The sequence below is a fragment of the Drosophila pseudoobscura genome, chromosome 2, assembly GCF_009870125.1.
Source record: "Drosophila pseudoobscura strain MV-25-SWS-2005 chromosome 2, UCI_Dpse_MV25, whole genome shotgun sequence".
In the NCBI taxonomy this organism is placed as follows: Eukaryota; Metazoa; Arthropoda; class Insecta; order Diptera; family Drosophilidae; genus Drosophila; species Drosophila pseudoobscura.
In genome coordinates, this window is record NC_046679.1 from 27795732 (window position 1) to 27816665 (window position 20934).

General features: G+C 44.7%; 8 protein-coding genes across 9 annotated transcripts; 4 read left to right on the forward strand and 4 right to left on the reverse strand.

The window, feature by feature from the left end:
* The first annotated feature begins 347 nt into the window (after positions 1-347).
* Positions 348-2745, forward strand: LOC4802980 (arrestin domain-containing protein 17). Its single transcript, XM_001359752.3, has 3 exons — positions 348-553; positions 979-2004; positions 2060-2745. The coding sequence occupies exons 1-3, from the start codon at positions 439-441 to the stop codon at positions 2317-2319; spliced, it is 1401 nt and encodes a 466-aa protein (XP_001359789.2). The 5' UTR covers positions 348-438; the 3' UTR covers positions 2320-2745.
* Positions 2746-3004: 259 nt separating this feature from the next.
* On the forward strand, positions 3005-5537 carry LOC4802981 (arrestin domain-containing protein 3). The gene is made up of 4 exons (XM_001359753.4): positions 3005-3298; positions 3875-4224; positions 4284-4842; positions 4912-5537. The coding sequence occupies exons 1-4, from the start codon at positions 3187-3189 to the stop codon at positions 5181-5183; spliced, it is 1293 nt and encodes a 430-aa protein (XP_001359790.3). The 5' UTR covers positions 3005-3186; the 3' UTR covers positions 5184-5537.
* Positions 5532-7261, reverse strand: LOC4802975 (arrestin domain-containing protein 17). The gene is made up of 3 exons (XM_001359748.4): positions 7101-7261; positions 5865-6842; positions 5532-5783 (listed from the first exon to the last, which is right to left on the reverse strand). The coding sequence occupies exons 1-3, from the start codon at positions 7210-7212 to the stop codon at positions 5629-5631; spliced, it is 1245 nt and encodes a 414-aa protein (XP_001359785.3). The 5' UTR covers positions 7213-7261; the 3' UTR covers positions 5532-5628.
* A 281-nt stretch (positions 7262-7542) lies between these two features.
* On the reverse strand, positions 7543-10293 carry LOC4802974 (arrestin domain-containing protein 3). The gene is made up of 4 exons (XM_001359747.4): positions 9439-10293; positions 9061-9386; positions 8352-9000; positions 7543-8285 (listed from the first exon to the last, which is right to left on the reverse strand). The coding sequence occupies exons 1-4, from the start codon at positions 9548-9550 to the stop codon at positions 7873-7875; spliced, it is 1500 nt and encodes a 499-aa protein (XP_001359784.2). The 5' UTR covers positions 9551-10293; the 3' UTR covers positions 7543-7872.
* A 97-nt stretch (positions 10294-10390) lies between these two features.
* Positions 10391-12032, reverse strand: LOC4802982 (uncharacterized). The gene is made up of 3 exons (XM_001359754.4): positions 11747-12032; positions 10829-11599; positions 10391-10769 (listed from the first exon to the last, which is right to left on the reverse strand). Exons 1-3 carry the CDS (start codon positions 11862-11864, stop codon positions 10585-10587), a joined length of 1074 nt encoding a protein of 357 aa, XP_001359791.3. The 5' UTR covers positions 11865-12032; the 3' UTR covers positions 10391-10584.
* A 265-nt stretch (positions 12033-12297) lies between these two features.
* On the reverse strand, positions 12298-17581 carry LOC4802978 (arrestin domain-containing protein 17). Of its 2 annotated transcripts, none has more exons than XM_033376504.1 (5): positions 16670-17581; positions 15720-16072; positions 14792-15650; positions 14613-14729; positions 12298-13436 (listed from the first exon to the last, which is right to left on the reverse strand). In XM_033376504.1, exons 1-5 carry the CDS (start codon positions 16782-16784, stop codon positions 13279-13281), a joined length of 1602 nt encoding a protein of 533 aa, XP_033232395.1. In that variant the 5' UTR covers positions 16785-17581; the 3' UTR covers positions 12298-13278. The 2 variants fall into 2 exon arrangements, with proteins under 2 accessions (XP_033232395.1, XP_015038210.2); XM_015182724.2 differs by having other exon boundaries at positions 14550-14729.
* A 325-nt stretch (positions 17582-17906) lies between these two features.
* sgll (sugarlethal) lies at positions 17907-19034 on the forward strand. Its single transcript, XM_002137944.3, has 3 exons — positions 17907-18038; positions 18102-18161; positions 18231-19034. Coding segments are annotated over exons 1-3 (741 nt in total). The 5' UTR covers positions 17907-18037; the 3' UTR covers positions 18911-19034.
* Positions 19020-20011, forward strand: LOC4802984 (pyridoxine/pyridoxamine 5'-phosphate oxidase). The gene is made up of 2 exons (XM_001359755.4): positions 19020-19792; positions 19852-20011. Exons 1-2 carry the CDS (start codon positions 19034-19036, stop codon positions 19924-19926), a joined length of 834 nt encoding a protein of 277 aa, XP_001359792.4. The 5' UTR covers positions 19020-19033; the 3' UTR covers positions 19927-20011.
* Positions 20012-20934: the final 923 nt, after the last annotated feature.

The following is a 20934-nucleotide window of genomic DNA, read 5'->3' on the forward strand; positions in this document are numbered from 1 at the left end:
GATGTATTTACATGTGTAACTGCTGGATATGGAATGACGTGAGGAAAAAAATTGATAACTCTAGGGCTAGTGACTCGCGAAGGTTGAGGTACGAGAGATACGAGATAGCTATAGAAATATATAATTATCAGGGGGTTGTAATCTCTAAAGTATACCGTCAATAAGTCTATTGAATTTTCCCAGAAGTTTGTGGGGTAGAAATTTTCACTCAAAACTCACCTCTCTCTCTCTCTCTCTCTGATTTCGTTGCAACATTTTCTGTGGTGTTTGTGGAGAGTTAGTGGACCGATAAGATAATGCCAAAGCCCAGTCAATATTTGTTACGGGTGCGCATAGGCCAGGCTAAAACCAGAGATAGTCTCAGTCTACGCTGGGCAACGAGTGCGGTCGGATCGCTCACTGAAAACAGCTGATAACTGGAGACCCACCATCGCCGATATGTCCAAGAACTGCATGATAACGTTCGATCAGAATGAGCACGGTACCTATTTCACCGGCCAGGTGGTAACCGGGAAAGTGATTGTTAATCTGACAAAGACCAAGAAACTGCGCGGTAAGTAAACTAGGATGTGATTGGATAGGGATCCCTATCCCTATCCCCCTTTCAAATTTCATTAACCATCTCCAGTGGCTGTCTGCTTATCTGTTTCGGGCGTATCTTATCGCCGTTGGATAATGTTGGCGTTTTCGCAATGCAAAACCATTTCTAAAAACCATACAAATGGGTAATTTAATGATAACCGCAGCGAAATCTATATACTATGTATTTTTGATAATTGATGATGCCACCAGCCACACCTAAGAGTGTATGTGTATGTGTGTGTGGGTGCGTGGGGGATGTACACACAAAAGTTATTTAATTGTCATTAAATTCAGGAAATGCCATAGGGTGTTAGTCATTTTTTGTGCAGGTTTTTGAGTTTCAATAAATAAAAGTGAAAACATTTGGTCGTAATTCTCTTCTATGTTTTTTTCCAGGAATCAAACTCCAAATCAGTGGCTATGCCTTGGCCCAATGGAGGGTTCGAAGACGTGGCAAAGCCATGCCCATACAGAATCCAAAGAAGAGAACCAAAAACATGTTCAGTGGACGCGAGGATTACATAGCCTCCACCACATATCTGATGGGATCGGAGCAGGGCAGCTGTTTCAACATTGATGCGGGCACATACACCTACACCTTTGCCTGTCCCATACCCAACCACTGCCCATCGTCCTTCGAGGGTGCCTACGGACACATACGGTACCTGGCAAAGGTGACGTTTCTGAAGGCAGGCGCCTCAAACCGCACCCACAATGTGGGCTTCACTGTACTCAAACTTTTGGATCTGAATCAGGAGAGTAAGATGCTCCGCGAGCCGGCGAGCAATGAGGCCATTGAATACTTCTGCATGATGCACACACATCCCGTGGAACTGAAGGTGACATTGCAGCAGCAGGGCTATGTTCCGGGACAGTTTATGCTAATCCACGCCCAAGTGCGCAACGACTCCAGTTCCGATTGCAAGAAGCTGTTGATTATGATCCATCTGCGGTCCACCTACACGGCGGATCAACCCTCGCTACGCACCACCTCCGAGAAGATCATGTTGGTCAAGCGTGAATGCGGACCCGTGGCCCATCACGCCCAGAAGATATACACGGAGACGCTGCGCATACCGGCCACGGCCCCCACCTGCGAGCACCTCAGCAAGGTGGTGAGGGTGTCCTATGAGGTGCGAGTGGTGGCCGTAATGAATTGGTTGATGCCCAACCCGAGGGTCGTCATACCCATTACCATTGGCAATGTCCCACTGACCACAGCGGGTCCTTCGTTCCCTCAGACGCCCCTCCCATCGGATTTGCCCTGCACTTCCACACGAGCCATGGAACTCGCACAAATGGGAGTGGGAGGAGGAATGAATAATTCTGGCTACGAGCGGACTGAGTCACTGGAAGATTTCGAGCTGCCAGAGGATGGCGATGATGAGCTGGAAACAGCCGATGAATTCGTTGCAGATTTACGTAGGTCCCACATAATGATCCCCAAAGAATTTTGATTAATTCTATTTACCCATAGCTCCTCCAACATATGAACAGGCTATTTTCATGTCCACCGACATAGCCGACACAGATGCCAATACCGTGAGCGAAGCCTCCCAGTTTACGCCCCGGTATCCCGTCTTCGATGTGGATACCTTCCAGACCCCACCACCAAATCCTCCACAGAAGAAGAGACGTCGTCGTCGCCGAAGACCCGCCGATCCGGGTCAGCAAAAATCAAATCCGGAGAAGCAACAGCTGGAGAAACAACCAGTCGAGTCTCCCGTGCAGATTTGAGCGGGGCGCTTATCACGGGAAATCACAACGATATCTTATCTCTGGCAGTATTTTGCTTCGCTTTACGGTGTCCCAAGACCCAAGAACTAACCAAACTGTTAACTTTTACATATATATGTACATACATATGTATATATACAATCTATTCAAAGATACCCCCACATACAGAATGTTAAATAAACAAACAAGGGTATAAAAGTGTCCTCCACGACTACGATAAAATAATGCTGTCTTCAGACGCAAAAACTAAAGCCTTATCGAAGAATTGAACAAATATTTGAATTATATCTGAAATTATGGCACTCTAACCTTTGATTAATACTGAGAATATACAAGCTCTGGGGCTAAAATCCATTGATAAAATATTTGTTCCAATGTAAATTAAATTTTTTTAATTAAAATCCAGGGCAACCCCAAAAGATCCTACTTATTCAGACAGCTGTTTTTGGAAATTGAACTTTTTGGAGCCTAAAATATCATTTGATAAGATTTTTGTTTTTGTCTCTTGACCTCGAAATTCGTAACAAAAGCCAAGAATATCAGTGTAACAACAACAACAAAAACGGCCTACAGAATGTGACGTATCTTTGGGAGAGCGCACGCCTCAAAGCTCCAATCGGCAAAAGCTTTCGCTCTCACCAACTGATGATGTCACGCCAGCTGCTCCACCACTCTCTCTCTTTTCCAGAGCTTCTGAAACTTATTTACCCGTTCACTTTCGTTTCGGTCGGTTGTTGTTTGGTCTGTTTTTTTTGCGTGCACGCAGAATAAATACATATATTCTACAAATGTGCCTTCAATAATAACATTTTAAATTGGTGTGCTGCACGCCATTTGAAAAATTGAGAGTTTAGTTTAGAAGCCAAAATGCCAACGGTCTGTACCTTTGAACTAGATCACCGCGATCCAATTTACTACAGCGGCGAGGTAATCAATGGTCGCATTAATCTCCATACAGATTCCAACAAGTCGGTGAATGGTAAGAGCCTAACACAACTATTAATAAAGTGTTCTTATCGCCATAGTGATAAGCAATGCGATGCAACAATGAGCAACACAACCGGTTTAAAAGAATGTTAAGAAGTGAAAACCAGTTTAAGATACCATATAAATGATAAACATTTCATATCTAGAGGGAATTCCTTATAGTTTGGTAGTTTTTGTATGGGTCTAGGTCGCTCTCTGTTGACATAAATAAGCTCTGTACACACGTCTATAGTAAGTACATAAACATGTGCATATACTATTTATAAGTATTTCTGTTCAAAGATAATTATTGCTTTGAATTGGTGGGAGAGCAACAAGTCGAAACGCCCCATACAGTGGGATGGATGAATGCTCCAACGATTTCTGTGTAGTTCATTGGCTTGTGTCCGAATTATAAAGGCACTCATCCCACTGTTTGCTCGAATCGAATCGAACAGAACGACGCCGGCGGAATAGGAAGCCCAAAGAAGAATAGTCAATAAAAATAAGAGTACAGTGTTGCCTCAAGACAGGGATATCCCGAACGTACTAACTTAATTTGATTCCCGTTTCTCCCTCTCCCTTCCAGAGGTCTATATACTCTTCCGTGGCGAAGCGAAAGTGAGCTGGGACGAACACAAGACCCGGACAAGCAATGGAAAGACGCAACACTACACTGAAAATTATCGGGGCAAGCAAGTCTATCTGAAAACCCACACCCAAGTGTTCGGATCGGGCGATCTGCCGAGTGGTACCCACCAGTACACTTTCTGCATACCCCTGCCACTGGATTGCCCAACATCGTGCGATATGAAATACGGAAAGATCCACTATGAGATCTCATTAGTCATCGATAAGCAGTGGGGCTTCAATAAAGACTTCAAGCAGCCGTTGACGGTGCTCCAAAGCTATAATCTAAATATGTCCCCAGAGTTGTTGGTGAGAATATAAATAGATTTCTGCCTTATTCATCTACTAATGCGTTCTGTTCTTTGCAGATTCCCCTCGTACGTGAGGATGTCAAGTATTTCTGCTGTTGGCCCTGCACCTCCGGTCCGGTTCTGTCCACCCTCATTATTCCCTTTGGTGGCTATGCGCCGGGCCAAAAGATTCACTATACCCTGGAGATAGACAATAAGTCGGGAGCCTATGACCTGGACGGCATTGAGCTGCAGCTGAAACAAGTCTGCCTGTTCAAGGCGGAAATCCCCCATCACAAGACCCGTGATATCGAGAAGAAGCTGCATGGCTGTTGCCAGGGAGAGCGAGTGCTGCGTTTCTCCAAGCGCATTATCAAAGGCAGCCTGCTCATTCCGTCGGTGCCGCCGTCCTCGAGGACAGATTCCATCATAACCGTTAGCTACAGGGTACTCTTCTCGATCAAAATGGGCGACTGCCACATGGACTCGGAGTTCGATGTACCCATTGTGATTGGCACCATACCCCTGGCGCAGAGCGCTGAAGATCCCACGCATGTGGCCGAATGGATACCGCATACGCCCGATACTCCGGCGGGTGCGACTGGTGGGGATATGCCACCCAGCTATGACAATTGCAGTAAGTTCTGGATTGATCCTTTGTTTTTCTGATATCTCTGTAGCATTTGTCTTTTTGCTTTCCCCTCAGAGCCGCCATCCTTCGAGGAGGCCACAAACTTGGGCGACAGGTTCATTGACACGGACGTGGACGAGCACAATCGTACGAATGACTTCATACCCCGCTATCCCATGTACACGAATTTTGCACAGCCCACGGCACCGCCAGAGGCGAGCGACTCTCCACCCTCGACTGTACCAGTTCTGTCGCTGCCCCAAGGTCCCACTGCCCCAACGAATGCAGAGAACTCGACTGGAGTTACTGAAAGTGGAACAACATATGGCTGGAATGCCAATATGTAGGAGTCTCCCGCAGTCAGACTTAGTGATAAATGAGAATCTTGATTGTCGTACAATCCCTTTTAAGTGATTAATTTAGCATTTGTATCTTTTACGTACGCAATTTTAATGTGCCTTTAATAATGCAAAAAAAACGCTTCGAATTGATTGAAGATATTAATATTATAAGTTTATTTTAAGAGACTTGTCCTGCACTCTGATCAATGATAATTAGAACTACCGAAAAGGACTACGGAGGACACGTGTCTGAAAAGGATATACTCCCACATAAACAACAAAAGCAACAAATTTAATGTTGTTTAGATATATTTTGTGAACTTTTAATTGTTATTTTTTAATAAATTATATCTGTAATACCAACAAAATTTGATTGTAAAAAAATTCCAACGTTTTTTTGTTATGAATTTCTTAATTTGTAAAATAAATAGTTTGTAAATACACTGCCCACTCAATGGGACACGATCTCTTCTTGGGTCTGGTTCTGGTCCAGTTCGTAGTAAAGATAACGTGGCTTAAAGTCCAGTTGCTCCCCGGACAGGGCATGCTTGTTGTTCTTATTCAAATTGGTGGCCGTCATAAATTCCGCCTCGCGAAAATTGGAGGCTATAAAAAGGGTGGGAGGAAGATGGCAAGGGTGAGCATTGGCAAGTCTCAAATCAATCAAAATCAAAAAATACAACATACCCAATGAGGTCATGGAAACGCTAAAGTCGGGAGCCAATTTCGTGGCTGCGCCCGGCGTGGGCGTCTGTTCCGGGGCCGAGGCATTCATGGGATCCATTGAACGTATAGAATTCGGACAGGGTGGCGTCACGTTGCCAATGGTAATGGGGATTTGTGCCATGATGGAGCGCTTCTCCTGCTGCGTGCGCACTAGGACCTCTACCTCGTAGTTGATCTGCAGGCAGGCGCAGGCTGCCGAGGCTAATGTGGCCGGCGTCTGGGGCACTTGGAGCATATGAAGGTGTTGGAAATGCTCCAGCTCGCTACGGGGCTGGCTGACCAGTTCGTGGCCGCTGCTCAGAAGCGTTTGCCTCTCGACTTTGATGTCCCGGCGCTTTGGTTTGTTCGTTTGCAGGCCCACATAGGTGCTGACCATGTTGAGCCTGTAGACCACCTCCGTGAGCAGCAGCTGCTGGGGATTGTGCAGCTTCACATGCACCGAAATACCCGCCCCGGGCGAGTATCCCTGGCGGGGAATCTGCAAATTCAGCTGCAGGGGTTTCTGCCAGAACTTCATTCGTGGCGTCTGCTCCAGACACTGCACTTCTCCGATTCGGGACTCCTTGCACAGTTCGCTCTCGGAGTAGACCTGCAGCTGGCGTGTGTGGATCACGTCTATTGGTCGATCCGCACTACTGTGAATGAGCAGCTGCAAAGTATATCGGATGTGTCCATGGGCGCCCTCATGGCTGCTGGGACAATTCTTGGGCAACTTCACATGGAAACCATAGCTATAGGTGCCGGCCTCTATGATCTGTGGCTGCGATGCCTCCGATCCCACAAAGTAATCGATTTTAGCAAAGTAATCCACACGATTCTCAAAGGCCAAAGGCTGCTTTTCCACTTGAAGATTTTGCTGCTGGGATTTCTTCGGTTTTCCTGCCTTTTGTGGCTTCAGCCATCCAGTGGCTGCAAATCCGTTTGCTTCCAGGGAAATGGCTGGAAATGCAATGGGCTTTTGTTATATATTTCGGGGTTTTTTTACCACACAATTTTGAACACTGTGGAACACTCAGCAGAAAATAATGATAAGGTTATCAACCTGGCAATCAATAAATAAAGCCACTTTCACTCAGGTCCAAGGCCCATTATCAGCTAAACCATAAATGGAACTTGATCTTGATCCCCGATGATTCATACCGCACTTGAGGGTTCTTATCAATGGAGTATCCCCATGAGTCACTTCTCAGTTCTTACCTTTTATTAGGGCACGCTCCGTTAGGGTTAGATATATGTGACCATTAACTGTCTCCCCGGCTCGATAGACCCCACTGGGGCTGTCCAATTGCATGTCACAGCGGTAGTTCATTCTGTCAGACTCGACTCTCTTCACTCGACGACTGCTCGGTGATGTCTGGCACTTGTCGACAATATGTTCGCCCATTAAAACAGGCAAACTATTCAGGCCTTATCGGTTATACTATAGGTGTGAATGCTACCAGCGATACCATGGTTATTATCGCCTCAATCTAATCTCCGACTGGGTCTTGGACTCCGATGGCAGTCGTTATCGCTTTTGGCCAACAATTTATAATTTAATTAAAATGCATTACATCCAGTCGAGTGTCTGGTGTAGCATACATATGGGGAGGGTCCGTCCACTGCCACTAACGCCACTCACGATTCAAGGACGATCCAATTAACAAATTGATTTGTAGGTATACCTTTATTTATTGTCCACTGATGAACGTATTAGTCTGTACTTAGGATAATTATTGTGGTAAATATAATAAATCGAATATATTTTTATATGGATTGGATGTAAAAAAGCAATGAGATACATATACTATATGCTAGAAAAATGTATGTTTTTTGGCACTTCAATAAGTTCGTTTCACTCTGTAATCCTAGGACGACGGACTCGGGTCCACCCTACAAAATGTATATGGATTAAGCCTTTTGGTTTGAACACTTATGTTACTTAGGATGTTAATACGTATATCGCTATCGATTTAAGACACTTTTATTCCTAAAATAGATGCTCATCCTGCTGAATGGCCTCTATCTGGCGAGGGCGTGGTCGTGGCTGATGCACTTGTGCTGGCACATCCACCTCCACCTCCACCTCCACCTCCACTTCCACTTGCACCTGCACTTCGTTCTCATTCTCTAGCTCTACTTGTTCGGACAGTGGACCGCAAAGGGAACCAAAGGTGTCCAGACTACGACCCGTTTGATCGGTGTTCAAAGAGCCATACGAACGATACAACTGCATGTCCAGACCGGAATCCTCCATTCCCTGGGCCGGAGCCCTTCCAATAAAAGTGCTGAATCCTGGAAATTTGGGCATATGGATTTGATGGAGGACCACATGTTGGCCGCCATGGCTTTCCAGGGTCTGTTGGCTGCCTGCAAGAGTGGCAAAGCTGAAGGAAGGTGGAACTGCAAGAAAAATTAAGAAGAAAGAAAATTAAATCAAAGCACAGTCTTGGATTGCATTACACTTACGGCAACTATCGTACGAGGGCGGCTCATCATCATCTATCGCCTGATGCGGATCATCCGTAGTCGTCTCCAGGATCGTCTCCTCTTCCTCGACCACCACTGGGGGACGGGGTGACACTCGCTCTATCAGTCGCTGCCTCTCCGGGGTGGTTGTCCTCACCGCCGGTTGTGTGGTGTGGACGGAGCTCCGCAAATGCTGCAGCGATGTGGTGCCCACAATAATGGGCACGGACAGGTCCGTGTCGTAGTGAAAGCAGCCCGTCTTTAGCTTCACCTGCAGCGTGTAGTGAAGAAAGACAATGTAATTGGTGTTCAAGGTGGAACGAGGCGTGTCCATGGGCACGCAGATGCTGGACTCATACTGCCGCTTGGACAGCCGCAGAGTGCGATCCGTGATCAATTCCTTGGTCAGCGTTTTGGTATAGAAATTGCGCTTTACTGGTTTGCGCGAGAGGAAGACAAAGTGCTGCCTGATGGAGACCTCCACGCCGATGATGTCGTAGTGCGGCGATTGATTGTCCACCTCCAGGCGGAAGGGCACCTCCTGCAAGGGCGTAAACCCAGAGGCAGGCAGGGCCAGGGACGAGCAAATGGGACCCGAAACGCAGGGCCAATGGCAAAGATATTTCACGTTCTCATCCTTGACCGGAAGCTGCATGTAAGATACGTTTTAGATATCATAGGAAAATGCTCTAAAGTTCAAGGAACCCACCGCAAACTCTGTATTGAAGTTAAGATCCAATGTCTGCACAACTGTTATGGGCTTGCGAAAGACCTCATCGAATCCCCAGGGCTTGTCGATGGTCAGGGAGATGGTATAGGCAATGTAGCCATAGGGCCCCTTGCAGCTGCTTGGACAATCGGGCGGGATGCGCAGAGTCAGGACGTAGACATGGACGCCAGCACGGAACAGGGTGTTGTCGAAGACATTCGTGCGGGAGTGCAGGTACTGCTGATGGCCCGAATAATTGGCCGTTTCGCTCTTCCCGCTCATTGTCCACTGAACCTTGGCCTCGCCCTCCAGTGTCACATAGACCGCTAGGAATTGAATGGTTGATATTCCTCTGGTATTTCTGATCCAAGGACTCACCATTGACGCGCTTCACCTTATCCGTTCGTAACAGAATGCGTCCGCTAATGTACTCTCCGCTGTTGTAGACGGGATTCAGTCGATCCAGCTGAAAAACACAGGTGGTGGGCATGGCTTCGCTTCAAATTTTGCACTTCTACTGCATTCGAAAGGATATCAACAAAAGAAAAAACCGCAGAGAGCCAACACAGCCCAACTTCCACACAGCCAGACGCGCACTGAGCTCTCTCTGCGGCACGGACCTCTTTGTGTTGTGTGGCATACAGCATCCGCCACTGCCAACAGTGCCGCCACTGCCGCCACCGTCTTTCAGGCTTTCCCTTTTTCGGTGGTTTGGGGCAGGATTGGCGGACTGGCGACGGGGACAACGAATCAATAAGTTGGCGCCTTGCGTCTGTGCAGCCTGTGTCTACTGTCTGCTTCTGGTCTAATATTTCAACGCGAATCGCTCGGAAATGGAGCAGCCGCCACTGACTATACGGCTCTCCCTCTCTCTCTCTGTCTCTGTCCCTGTTTCTGTCTTTCTTTCTCTCCTTTCGGTTTCCTTTGTTGAGCTACAAAACAAAAACATGGCCAAAAACGCAACGGGGCGGATGCTGGCGAGGTCAGGAGCCAACAATATCTGCCTACATACGAGTAAGAGTATTACCATACATCAATTCTTGACCAAACACAAAAGCAATCAAAGTGCGTCACGACAAAATACATTATTGGATGTTTTGGGTGTTGGCCTCCAACCCGTTCGACCACTTTGTTGCCACATTATGTGGCACAATTAAGACCTCGACATCTTTTTGGGTGGTCTGCTTTTGCTCCATTAATTTTGCATGCATAATTGCGATAATGAAGTGGAGAGTAGATTGGATTAAGGGTTGGCAAATACAGACAAAGGATGAAAGATGAGATACGTGCCTGTATCGAAGGAGAGTATGACATTTCGGCTACTTTTACATACTGTTAATAGAGTAAAAACGAGAGAATGAGATTCTAAGGTTAATGGGGACACTCCTCCCTCGATTCCCATTGTATAGTTTATTCGCTCATTTAAGTAGCGCTTAAATTCCAGTAATTTCCAAACGTATATCATTATAAACATGTGAATTCCATGGCATAATTTTCTATTGATATTCCCCAGTCAGGCACGTGCTATGGTAGCAATCTTCTATAGAAATACCGCATTAAAAATTGCACATACGACTCTTTCTTCTGGCATGTCAGTAATTTAATCCGTTCGGAGTGTTTATTTAGGGCCAGGGCACCACTTTCATGGGAATAGTAGCTGTGGGCCAGTAGCTGATTAATTGGCTCAAACAATTCGCTTTGACTGAGGGCTAAAAGTAGAAGCAGGTGTAATGAGATCACGACAGGACAGGTATAGTGGCATACTCACCTAAATTCACAAAACAAAGACGGGAAGATTCAACGATAGAAATAGCAGGTGGTGCTGAAGTTCCCACACAAATTGGCAGCCTTAGAGGAGGTTTCATGTGGCTTAGAGTCTCGATATAATAACTGATTTCTATGGCTTGTGGCTGCCTTTCATCAGTCATAATCGGGGAGGTCAAAGGCAAACGAAGTTCAGCTTGGAATTCGGAGCACTCTGATAGGATACGTATGACTTTTTTTATCTTTCTTTCAGGATTTTGACCCTCATAATAGATACACTGACATAGCCGTGTGATGGCAGCAGAGCCATCCTTCGATGCCACTTCATAGACAACACTTTGACCTGGCACAAAGACACTTCTTGGAAGCCAAAGTCTCAGGCATGATTCCTCCTTCATTTGCGGCTTGAGATCTGTAAGTGCGAGGCTTCTTCTGATGACCAAACGCTGCGTGAAGCACTTGAAATGTTTGCTCCTTCGTTCAATAATCACTTTAAGGGTATACTCGACAGAGCCATGACCAACTCGACAAGTGGCTGGCAGACTTTCGGGAAGTTCAAAGTCAAAGCTCCACAGTTGGATAATGCCCGGAAGTAGGCGTTGTCCAGCGGTCAACTTCTTAACTTGATTTATGTGAACTTTGCTGCCTGTGTAATCCACCTTGGTTGGCTCCTCCAGGCAGCTCCTGGAGCTGTCGTTGTGTTCGATTTGTGGTGGTCCACCGAGGGACTCCTTCCAGTGTACATAGCTGATGCCACTTAGGATGATGCTTATACCTGTGAAAGGTACGAGATCAGTATGACCGATGGCCTATCTAACATATATGTCTTCCCATTGTCTCTTCTTATCTAATCACTGCTCAGGAACGTATAAAATCTCAAACAGATACGAAACTAATTTGCCTAATGGCATCTGCCACTTACCCTCCACGGGAACAGGCTTCTTGCGGTCCACTTTTATTGAGAGACAACCCGAAATTTGTTCACCAGTGTAGTACACGGCAGCGGCACGCGATAAATTAAAATCACAATATATTGGCATTTTCACTGGCCAATCGTTTGGCAAATTGCATATAATTAACAAAAGAACAAGAATTATATGTATAATTCGTGATATAATTTCACTACACGCGATTGAGACCCCCGAACATTGAGGCGACTCGAAGTGCGGCCTCGTCGACAGGCGGCTGACAAGTGACTGCGACAACTTGGGGCCTCTGATGGAGCTCTGAAAGTACTAGCCACACGCCACACAATTGTACGCGTACAACGGATTTTGTTGTTACTTTTTGTGATTTTGTGATTTTGCGATTTTGTGGGTCGACGTCTGTTTTGGCTGGACTGGAAATAAAGATAAATTACGAGTAGGTTTACGACTTGGCTTAGGGTTTGAGATTTCTGTTTCTGGCGGAACAGATGAATGAATAGCCCCCAAAAGCGAAGGAGAATCCAATAAACTTTAGTACGAACTACAGTTTACTCTGATTTACATATATGTTGCTTTATTGACTTTGGATTTAATCGAATTGAAGACAGATAAGACTTAGGAATAGTATACTTATAAGATTTCTGGTTAGACTGGCTTTTGAAAATCAAGGGAAGTACAAAGTATATATTGTATACGAGGAGAGTCACACAATCGAAATATAAAGGTAGAGCAAAAGACACTTCACTTTCTATATATATGTTTTCCATAATGTGTATAATATTTTTGTATGTTTAGACACCTATGTTAAAAGGTTATTATGATGCTTCAACTAAAAATTCTTCATGAGAAATCATAAATAAACGCAGAAGAATTTGGCTAAATTTTGTGTAAATTTTCGCATATTTTTTGTTTGTTTAATATTCTATACATTGAATATTTGGAAAATGTTAATTTCGTATGTTAAATTTATTTTTTTTATTCGGTTAAAATTGTGCAAATTTGTTTTGGGTTCTGTTCTGGTTTATCGTTTAGCTTAGGCCTAGAAAGAGTGTTTTCTTTTCTTCTATGTTTTAACTACGTTTTTTCTTTCGTACTCGTATATATTCGTGGCCAGTGCTCACTGTATATGTATAGGTGTATACATTTTTGACAACTTTTATTTAGCTTTATCAAACAAATACATGAGAAACTCAATTCTTTTTAAGAGACAAGGGACAGAAAAGGAGAATGGAAGACAAGAATTAAGGTTTGAGTGCAATTTAGGCATATTTTAAAGTGAAGGTTAGAAAGCATAGCTTGAAAGTTATAGTTTAAATAAATAAGGAAAATTCAAATCATTTCAAATCGGTTTATTCTAGATAGATTCTACTTTGCTGCAAAATATATACTATATTTTTTTATACGGTTTTCGCTTCTATAAAAATGTTCGATTCTCTATCTCCGATTTCCATTCCAATCCTTTTCTATATAATATTTTGATTACGAGTAAATATGTAATTGTTGTATTGGTGTTTTTCGTTTTTGTTAATCATTTCTTTTCATAGCTAAAGGATAGCTCTCCTCCTCCTCCTCCCGGTGTGCTGGTGGTCACCTCCTCATCCATCATTGCTGCTGTCGCCATCTCCGTTGCCGGTTCCGGGTTCAGGGCGAGGCGCAGCTGGGCATTGGCCTCATCGTAAAGCGTCTCTGTAGCAGGATCAGGTACAGGATCATATATCAGAGTTCAAAACAATATGTTGAGGTGGCGTTGAGGGTGTGGTCGTGGTCGGTTATGGACGGTACAAAATATGTAGCATGTTGCATGTTGTGGGGAGCGGTAACAAGAGAACAAATTTACAAGTTAAGCACATTTTTTGAAAAACCCTTGCAGTTGGCTTACATCTAATTATAAGAAAAATGCATAGTACGAAAAGATGAAAGTTGAGAAAAAAGATATAGTATATGTTGTGGTTCTTATATCATAAATCGGTTATATATTCAGCTTAAGGTTTAATCAATGCTCAAAGAAAGCATTAAATTCAATATAATGATATTTTGTTGTTTATAAATATATATTTTTCATATCAATTGGAATTCAAATGTTAATTTCTAAATTAAAAAGTATATATATGTATTTTTCATTGAAATATAATGGAAATAATGGAATTATTTGGAGCAAATGCACAATAATTTGTTACTAATTTAATGGAATAAACACTTGGACAATTTCATATTTAAATATAAATATGATAAAACGTGCAATTTAATGTATTACAGAATTTCATTTATAATAAGAATAAATATTGAATATGATATTTGAGTAAGTAATATTCTGATAAGTAAAGAGATAGCAAAAGAGGAATATATTGAACAAGACAGGACAGGACAGACTGGAAAAAGGACTCGGAAGAGCACTCTAAAGGCTTAAAAATACACAGACGGACAGATGAAGAGCTTGACAAGATAACAGATTAAAGGTATACAAATAGATAACATCACTGTACATATTTTTAAGAACATCAGACAAATACAGACAGTTGGAATAATGTTCAAACAGACAAAGTTTATAGACCATTTCATATGGATTTTTATCTCTCAATACTTTAACAGAATACAAAAGATTAGAGAACAATTTTCTAACTACTTTTAAGTAAAGGAATAAAATTAGAATTTGCTGTAGAAAATGCCACTCAGCCATTCAATTGTTTTAGTTTTGCTTTTGCTTTGGTTCTTTTTGCAGTTTTTGTTAAACAATTTTGTTTTTTTTTTATGTTTTGGAGGGGATGTTTTATGTGTCGGATTCATTGGAATCATCACTACCGGGCGGTATGGTCGGTGTCTCATATTCGTAATAGACCGGATAACGCGGCTTAAAGGGCTCACTTGTGGTAACAACAGCCTGAGCGGACATAATGCTGCTCATGCTAACGTTTGTTAAGAACTCAGTATCATCGCTGAATTTCTCACTCAGAGCCATAGCATCTTCATACGAGGGCGGCACTAAAAAGGAGGAGATATCTCTTATTATAAATGGAATATCTAAGCAGATTTATGTCTCATACTCATTGGTATATAATCCGGTGGATTATCGCTATCGCTGGTCACCAATATCGCTGGCAGCATGGAGGCCATAGGCGGCCTGAGGGCGGCAGTTGTTGGCGTTGATGAAGGCGTGGAGCTAGTGGGCGTTGGACTGGCATTCACTATCATATTCATATTGCTATTGGTCGGCAGTAGTCCACCCACTAGACGTCCATGATTGTTGTTATTATTTGTAATGCTACTCAAATGTTGTCTCTGCTGTGCGGTAGGTGTCCTCTGATTCTGATCCCTATCCCGATTACGATCACGATCCCTATCCCGATCTCTGTGTCGCGGCCTTTGTTGTTGCGTTGACATTTGTAAATTTTGACTAACTACTTGGTGCTGTTGCTGCTGGCGATTGAAGCGCAGCAGGGCCTCCGGTCCATCCATAATCGGAATGCTGCCAATGGTCAGGGGGATCTTCAGTTTCAGCTTCCAGTGGAATTCCGTTGGATTGACAATGATCTTAATCGAATAGTTAACACTAATGGGGCATGTGGGCTTCACCGATGTGGGCGGTATCGACGGCAGATCCAGATATCCCCTGTACACCTTCCTCGACCAGCGCAAGACATTCCCGAACTGTTTTCGCGCTATCAGATGCTTGTCGTAGCGATACTCATGATGGGGATCGTGCGACTCGTAGCTGACTTCCTGTTTCAGCTTCACCTCACACTCGGTGATGTCGATGGAGGACTCGTTGTTGATGTACAGCACAAAGTGGATCTTCTGGCCTGGGGCATAGCCGCAGTAGGGTGTTGAGAACTTCACAGTCAGCGGTCCAGTGGGACAGCAAAAGCTCCAGAAACGCTTACGATCGAGTATCTCCAAGGGCACCTAAATCACAGGTACAGATATAACTTTAGCTTCATTTGAAGACTTTAATACCCGATCGGGAGTACTCACTCTGTATATAGCATCGGCATTCAGGTCCAATGGTTGTATCACGGTAAATGGCAGCTTGAATACCTTTGGATATCGGCCGGCCCGCTCGATCGTCGTTATGATCTCGTAGTGTATCTGTCCGTATTTACCATCGAACGATGTTGGCAGATTGTCGGGCAGGATGACATGGAATGTGTACGAGTATTCGCCGGCGGGCCAGTCGATAAAAGAGTTGCTCGCGCACGATCCCAACACGTACGATCTCGATGACAGATACGATCGATAGGCACGGCACATGGCGCGCTCGCTATCGCGCGGATATCCCTTTTTTATCCAGCGTATCTTGGCATATCCGCTGACAGTGACGTGGATGCCTTTAAAAAAGAGACGAGAGACGTAGAGAAAACCAGGTCAAAACAGGCCCCAAAAAACTATGACTAAGTTCGGTTCCAAATTAAATTGCAATCCGGCAAACAACATCATCATCATCGTCATGAGTAGTCATCGCCGTAGACACACCAGCCACGCCTTTAACGAGTTCATGGATAAATAAAAATGGCGGCATGCCAAAAGGAAAACACACAACACATAAACGAACCAAAAAAGTACTACCACAAGCTCCAACTAAACAGAGGTCTAAAAGGAGGGGTAGTCGTAACCGTAGACGTATCCCCCCCTTCCGTTCCGGCAGGAACCACGATTAATTGCATGGCACACACAAAATGGCGTCGGAGGGGCTCCCCAGATACATTTTAATAATGGCATTAGTTCGTGTCCTTCGTGCATTTAAATGCAACTAAAATGTTAAGTGCCTTTCCGCATCACTCATACGCCCCGTGAGTCATGTGTGGTATGAGCGAAACTTATGGAATTCTAGAATATTTGATTTAAGCTTGGCTTTAAAAAATATAAAAAGTAAAAACAAAATATTAATGGATGCGTAGCACATCATATCCTTTGTTCCTGCTCACCTTTGATCCGCTTGGTGGCATCGACGCTGAGATCAACAACGCCAGATAGCTCCTGTCCGGCATAGTAGACACCTTGTGGATTATTATCAAATGATATAAGGCACTCAATTGGCATATATTGCTATATAGTTATCGTGTGTGGTGTCTGTTCTGTGTGTGTCCCCCCCTGTGTGTCTCTCTATGTGTATTGTGTGTGTGTGTGTGTTTTGTACTGTGCAAAAATCAAGCCACAGTCGTAGAAAATATCACTTTTTTTGTTGTTAGATTTTGGTTAGAGAATATCAATTGAAATGTTTAGAAATACGAAGTTCATTTGCTATTTGATATCAAGCCCTTTGCATTTCGCTTTTGTTGTTGTACGCGCACTGCATTTGCAGTTTCTCTTGCCCCTGCGGCATACACACATGCAGCTCCAGCCACAAAAACCACCAACCGACCGACACCGACCTCCAAAATGTGGCTAAAGGGAAAGCCAAAAAATTTCCTTTGCTTGCTGACTGGCTTTTCCTGCCTCTTGCCCTCGCTCCGCTTTAACCTACTTTGCGCCTCTGGGTCCTAGAACTTTTTCACAGCCACAAGAAAACACTTGAAACTGCACTGATTTCTTCTTAGAAGGATATTTCTATAAATATCTTTGTTAATTTTAACTTTTTTCTCGGAATTAGAATGTTTCTTTCCCCGCTCTGCCTGTCGTCTGGCCTTTCTCTATAATTTCTCGCTTGCGCTCCGCACTCGATTCGCACACGGCACACGTCCAGCAGCCGTTCGTGTTGGATTTGCTCTATCCGCATGGCATCATCGTCGCAGGACTCCAAGCCCCCAATAGCAACAACCCCTGCTAAAAGGACACAGAGAGAGCGAGAACGAAAGAGAGAATCAGTCTCACGCACGTGTTGTTTGTTTTTGTACAGATTTTTTGGCATTTCGCTTGGTCCTTTTTCGTAGCGGCAGGGTTGTCAAGTACTCCAAATATTTATTCGAAGTGTTGACACTACTTATAGACTGTATGTAAAGTGCATTTTTATTCAAATATCAATTATCTATCAATTATTTAATCCTGGATTAAATTTATGACAAAGAGTTTTCTTTTTTAAAAAGCAATTTGTTCTACTGTGCTACTGCATGCCTATGTGCCCGCCAAAATAATAATTAGACATATATTTTACACAACACGAATATACAGTGGCGCCTGTATCCCGGGCGTTTTCTCAATTAACAATATGTTATCTTTTTCCAGCGAAGTGGCAACTCTGTCTAACAATCAGCTGTGAATTGCATTTTTATTTCAATCCAACCTATTTTTGCACTAAATAAGCGAACAAGATAACGTTTTAGCAAGCACTTATCGTGAGATCTCACCTTCTAACAAGTACGTGGCCGTGTGGTCGTAAGCGCAACAACTAATAAAACCCCAAAACCCCATACAAAACAGTGCGACTGCTGCGGACACTGCGCATTATGAACCAGGGACAACCCGAAGTGCAGCTTTCAGGTAAGTTTTCTGTGGATTTAAGTCTGAAACTGACATGAATCATATATATTATGGATTACCCAACCCAAGCTTTGCGCCTGAAGTACCACGAGCGCAAGGATGCCTTCCTGGAGGAGAATATCAAGATAAAGAATCCCTTTTGCATATTTCGCGATTGGTTGGAGCTGGCTCTTAAGACGCCGGAGATTCTGGAGCCCAATGCAGCAGCCCTGGCCACTGTGAACCCCCAAGGAAAACCATCTAATCGCTTTGTTCTGGTCAAGGAGGCCACCGCCGAGGGGTTCACCTTCTTCACGAACTACGGGAGCCGCAAGGCCGACGATATTTTGGAAAATCCAAATGTGGCAATATCCTTCTACTGGATGCCTCTCCGACGCAGTGTTCGCATCGAGGGAGTGGCAGAGAAAATCCCTAAAGCAGACTCCCTGAAGTACTTCCATGAGCGACCAAGGGCCAGCCAAATCGGAGCCATCGCCAGTCCTCAGAGTCGGCGCATTCCCTCCAGAGGCTACCTTGATGAACTGGAGGCTGGAATCAAGGCCCAACTAGGACCAGAAGAAGAGGTGCCGCTCCCCAATTGGGGTGGATATCTGGTGCGTCCCAATCTCATAGAGTTCTGGCAGGGACAGACGGATCGACTACACGATCGCATTCGTTTTAGACGTGGCCAAGGAGTGCAGACAGAGGTCGATGGCAAGCTAATTCATGGCGGAGAAGATGGTTGGATCTACGAGCGATTGGCTCCTTAGGAAGCGTAACCACAAATAATTAAGTTCCAAAATGCATTCGTTATGTCTTCCAAAGGGCTTAGTGGTAGAGAAATTGCTCAGAATTGTTATTAGAAATATGAAAATTTGAAGTTTCAAATCAAAATGTCGATTCGATTCTCATCATTTGGAAAACTCACCCTCGAAATTCCAATCATGACCTCAGTTTTGCTACCCAAACTCTGCGAGTCTCTGCACTTGGGCCAATTGCTGTGCCGTGTCCGGCCGGTCAACCGATCGTCGGGCCTTCGAATGGCCAACACACAGCCACGCGAGGAGCACAAGAGCGTCGAGGAGCCTTACCTGATTTTTCAGCAGTGGCTGGCGGCTGTTCAGCAGCAGGTGCCACAGCTGCGACCCCGTCTGGCGTGCATGGCCACCGTAGACAAGGCCGGCGAACCGATGACGCGGCTGACCAAAATCGAGGCTGTAAACGCCACAGGGATCACCTTCTACACGAACCTCGGGAGTCGACAGGCGGGCGAGATCAGTAGCAATCCGCACGTATCACTGCACTTCAACTGGGCACCGCTTAGGCGCAGCGTTCGCATTGCTGGATCCGCCCGGCAGGTGAGCGCTGAGCAGGCGTTGCAACAGTTTCGCAACTATCCGCGCCACGTCCAGATCTATCTCGCCTACGGTCCACAGTCGGCGCGTGCAGCCACCTCCGGCGTGTCTGGCATTTTCCACTGGTTGGCCGACCGCATGGGCTCGCTTTTTGGGCATCAGCAGCCGCCCATCCCCATGCCGGCGAATTGGGGTGGATTCCTGCTGACGCCAAGTCTCTACGAGTTTGGAATGGACAATGCCGGGGCACAAGGGAGGACGTGCATGCAGTTCAGGCGCTGCCTGTCTATGCCCAGGGTAGGTCTTTTCATTTAAAAATTTTGTATGTGCAAAAGATATTCCAATTTTACATTTAGGGCACTAGAGGTAAAAACTTAAAAGTGGAAAGACATGACTGGGTTTACGACATTTTCGTGGACCACGATGGCTGAAACTGGGGTCATCGTCTATCCATTCATCATCTGTTAGAAAAATCTGTATGGAGAACTACCAATAAATTCTATTAATAAGAAGGTATTAATCGGTAATATATCTAACGATTACAGTATGTACTACTTTAATAATGATTAGGGCCTAAATTTCTTAAATTAATACCCATTTATTTTTAAAGGAGAAATGCATTCAATTATCCCCCATTCAATTATCGGCACCCCCTGTTGCTAATGAAAAAAATGCTCCCAAAAGGTCAGGAGGCTGGCTGTTGAAAAGTGAATGCATTTAATGGCCTGTCAATCCGTAGCCTTTGGAAATTGAATTAATAGTTAACGGAGAGGGCTTATGTCATTTCCGGACTGTTGCCAGATTCAATTTAAATGAAAGTTCAGCATGGGGTGTCCCTGTCTGTGTCCGTGTCCGTATCCGTAGGTGGTGACTCTATCGCATTTAAAATGCATTAAAAACTCAGCTGGCAGTTTTCCTAATTGGAGGATACTGAAAAGAAGGCAAATATGGCTGCTTCATTTATTTGCTATGTGTGTGCGTGTGTTTGTGTGTGTGAGCCACGTGAAAATGTAATAAAATAAATAGGGAACTGCAGTCAAGCGTAAAGAGTAATGCCCGCCGGGATGTGTGGGCCGGTTGCCGGGAAAAACACACACAGGACAGGACAGGTGAGGGGGCGTCAGCGACAGCGACAGCAGACAACAAATAGTGAAAGCCAAAGCGCAAGGCCGGAAAAGCACACACCCCTTTGGGTGGCCTTTCACCCATCCACCCCACTGGGGTTGCCACTCAACAAATTTGCTTTTGCACTCTTTTGTAATTGTGGCCCATCTCACTGTCGGGACTTCGCTTCCATTCCTACCGTTCCGCCCGTTCCTCCACGCGACATTTGTGTGCCTCTCATTTCATTTTTCGGCTTTCCTGTTTACTTTGTCCTCGTCTCCGCTTTGCTGCTCGCTTTCGCTCTCCAGCGTTTTGTTTTGCTCGGCCTATTTGCG

Excerpts from the sequence above, each read along its gene's own strand:
- LOC4802980 (XM_001359752.3), top strand. The coding sequence starts at position 439 with ATGTCCAAGAACTGCATGATAACGTTCGATCAGAATGAGCACGGTACC. Across the intron at positions 554-978 it reads AAAGACCAAGAAACTGCGCG|GAATCAAACTCCAAATCAGT; the intron begins GTAAGTAAACTA and ends GTTTTTTTCCAG. Across the intron at positions 2,005-2,059 it reads TGAATTCGTTGCAGATTTAC|CTCCTCCAACATATGAACAG; the intron begins GTAGGTCCCACA and ends ATTTACCCATAG.
- LOC4802981 (XM_001359753.4), top strand. The coding sequence starts at position 3,187 with ATGCCAACGGTCTGTACCTTTGAACTAGATCACCGCGATCCAATTTAC. Across the intron at positions 3,299-3,874 it reads TTCCAACAAGTCGGTGAATG|AGGTCTATATACTCTTCCGT; the intron begins GTAAGAGCCTAA and ends TCTCCCTTCCAG. Across the intron at positions 4,843-4,911 it reads ACCCAGCTATGACAATTGCA|AGCCGCCATCCTTCGAGGAG; the intron begins GTAAGTTCTGGA and ends CTTTCCCCTCAG.
- LOC4802975 (XM_001359748.4), bottom strand. The coding sequence starts at position 7,212 with ATGAACTACCGCTGTGACATGCAATTGGACAGCCCCAGTGGGGTCTAT. Across the intron at positions 6,843-7,100 it reads GGAGCGTGCCCTAATAAAAG|CCATTTCCCTGGAAGCAAAC; the intron begins GTAAGAACTGAG and ends TTGCATTTCCAG. Across the intron at positions 5,784-5,864 it reads CGTTTCCATGACCTCATTGG|CCTCCAATTTTCGCGAGGCG; the intron begins GTATGTTGTATT and ends CCCTTTTTATAG.
- LOC4802974 (XM_001359747.4), bottom strand. The coding sequence starts at position 9,550 with ATGCCCACCACCTGTGTTTTTCAGCTGGATCGACTGAATCCCGTCTAC. Across the intron at positions 9,387-9,438 it reads TAAGGTGAAGCGCGTCAATG|CGGTCTATGTGACACTGGAG; the intron begins GTGAGTCCTTGG and ends TTCAATTCCTAG. Across the intron at positions 8,286-8,351 it reads GCCCTCGTACGATAGTTGCC|TTCCACCTTCCTTCAGCTTT; the intron begins GTAAGTGTAATG and ends TTTTTCTTGCAG.
- LOC4802982 (XM_001359754.4), bottom strand. The coding sequence starts at position 11,864 with ATGCCAATATATTGTGATTTTAATTTATCGCGTGCCGCTGCCGTGTAC. Across the intron at positions 11,600-11,746 it reads GAAGCCTGTTCCCGTGGAGG|GTATAAGCATCATCCTAAGT; the intron begins GTAAGTGGCAGA and ends TACCTTTCACAG. Across the intron at positions 10,770-10,828 it reads TCTTTGTTTTGTGAATTTAG|CCCTCAGTCAAAGCGAATTG; the intron begins GTGAGTATGCCA and ends TTCTACTTTTAG.
- LOC4802978 (XM_015182724.2), bottom strand. The coding sequence starts at position 16,784 with ATGCCAATTGAGTGCCTTATATCATTTGATAATAATCCACAAGGTGTC. Across the intron at positions 16,073-16,669 it reads TGCCACCAAGCGGATCAAAG|GCATCCACGTCACTGTCAGC; the intron begins GTGAGCAGGAAC and ends TCTTTTTTAAAG. Across the intron at positions 13,437-14,549 it reads GACACCGACCATACCGCCCG|AGACGCTTTACGATGAGGCC; the intron begins GTAGTGATGATT and ends ATCCTGCTACAG.
- sgll (XM_002137944.3), top strand. Across the intron at positions 18,162-18,230 it reads ACCCGAAGTGCAGCTTTCAG|CTTTGCGCCTGAAGTACCAC; the intron begins GTAAGTTTTCTG and ends ACCCAACCCAAG.
- LOC4802984 (XM_001359755.4), top strand. The coding sequence starts at position 19,034 with ATGTCGATTCGATTCTCATCATTTGGAAAACTCACCCTCGAAATTCCA. Across the intron at positions 19,793-19,851 it reads GCTGCCTGTCTATGCCCAGG|GGCACTAGAGGTAAAAACTT; the intron begins GTAGGTCTTTTC and ends TTTTACATTTAG.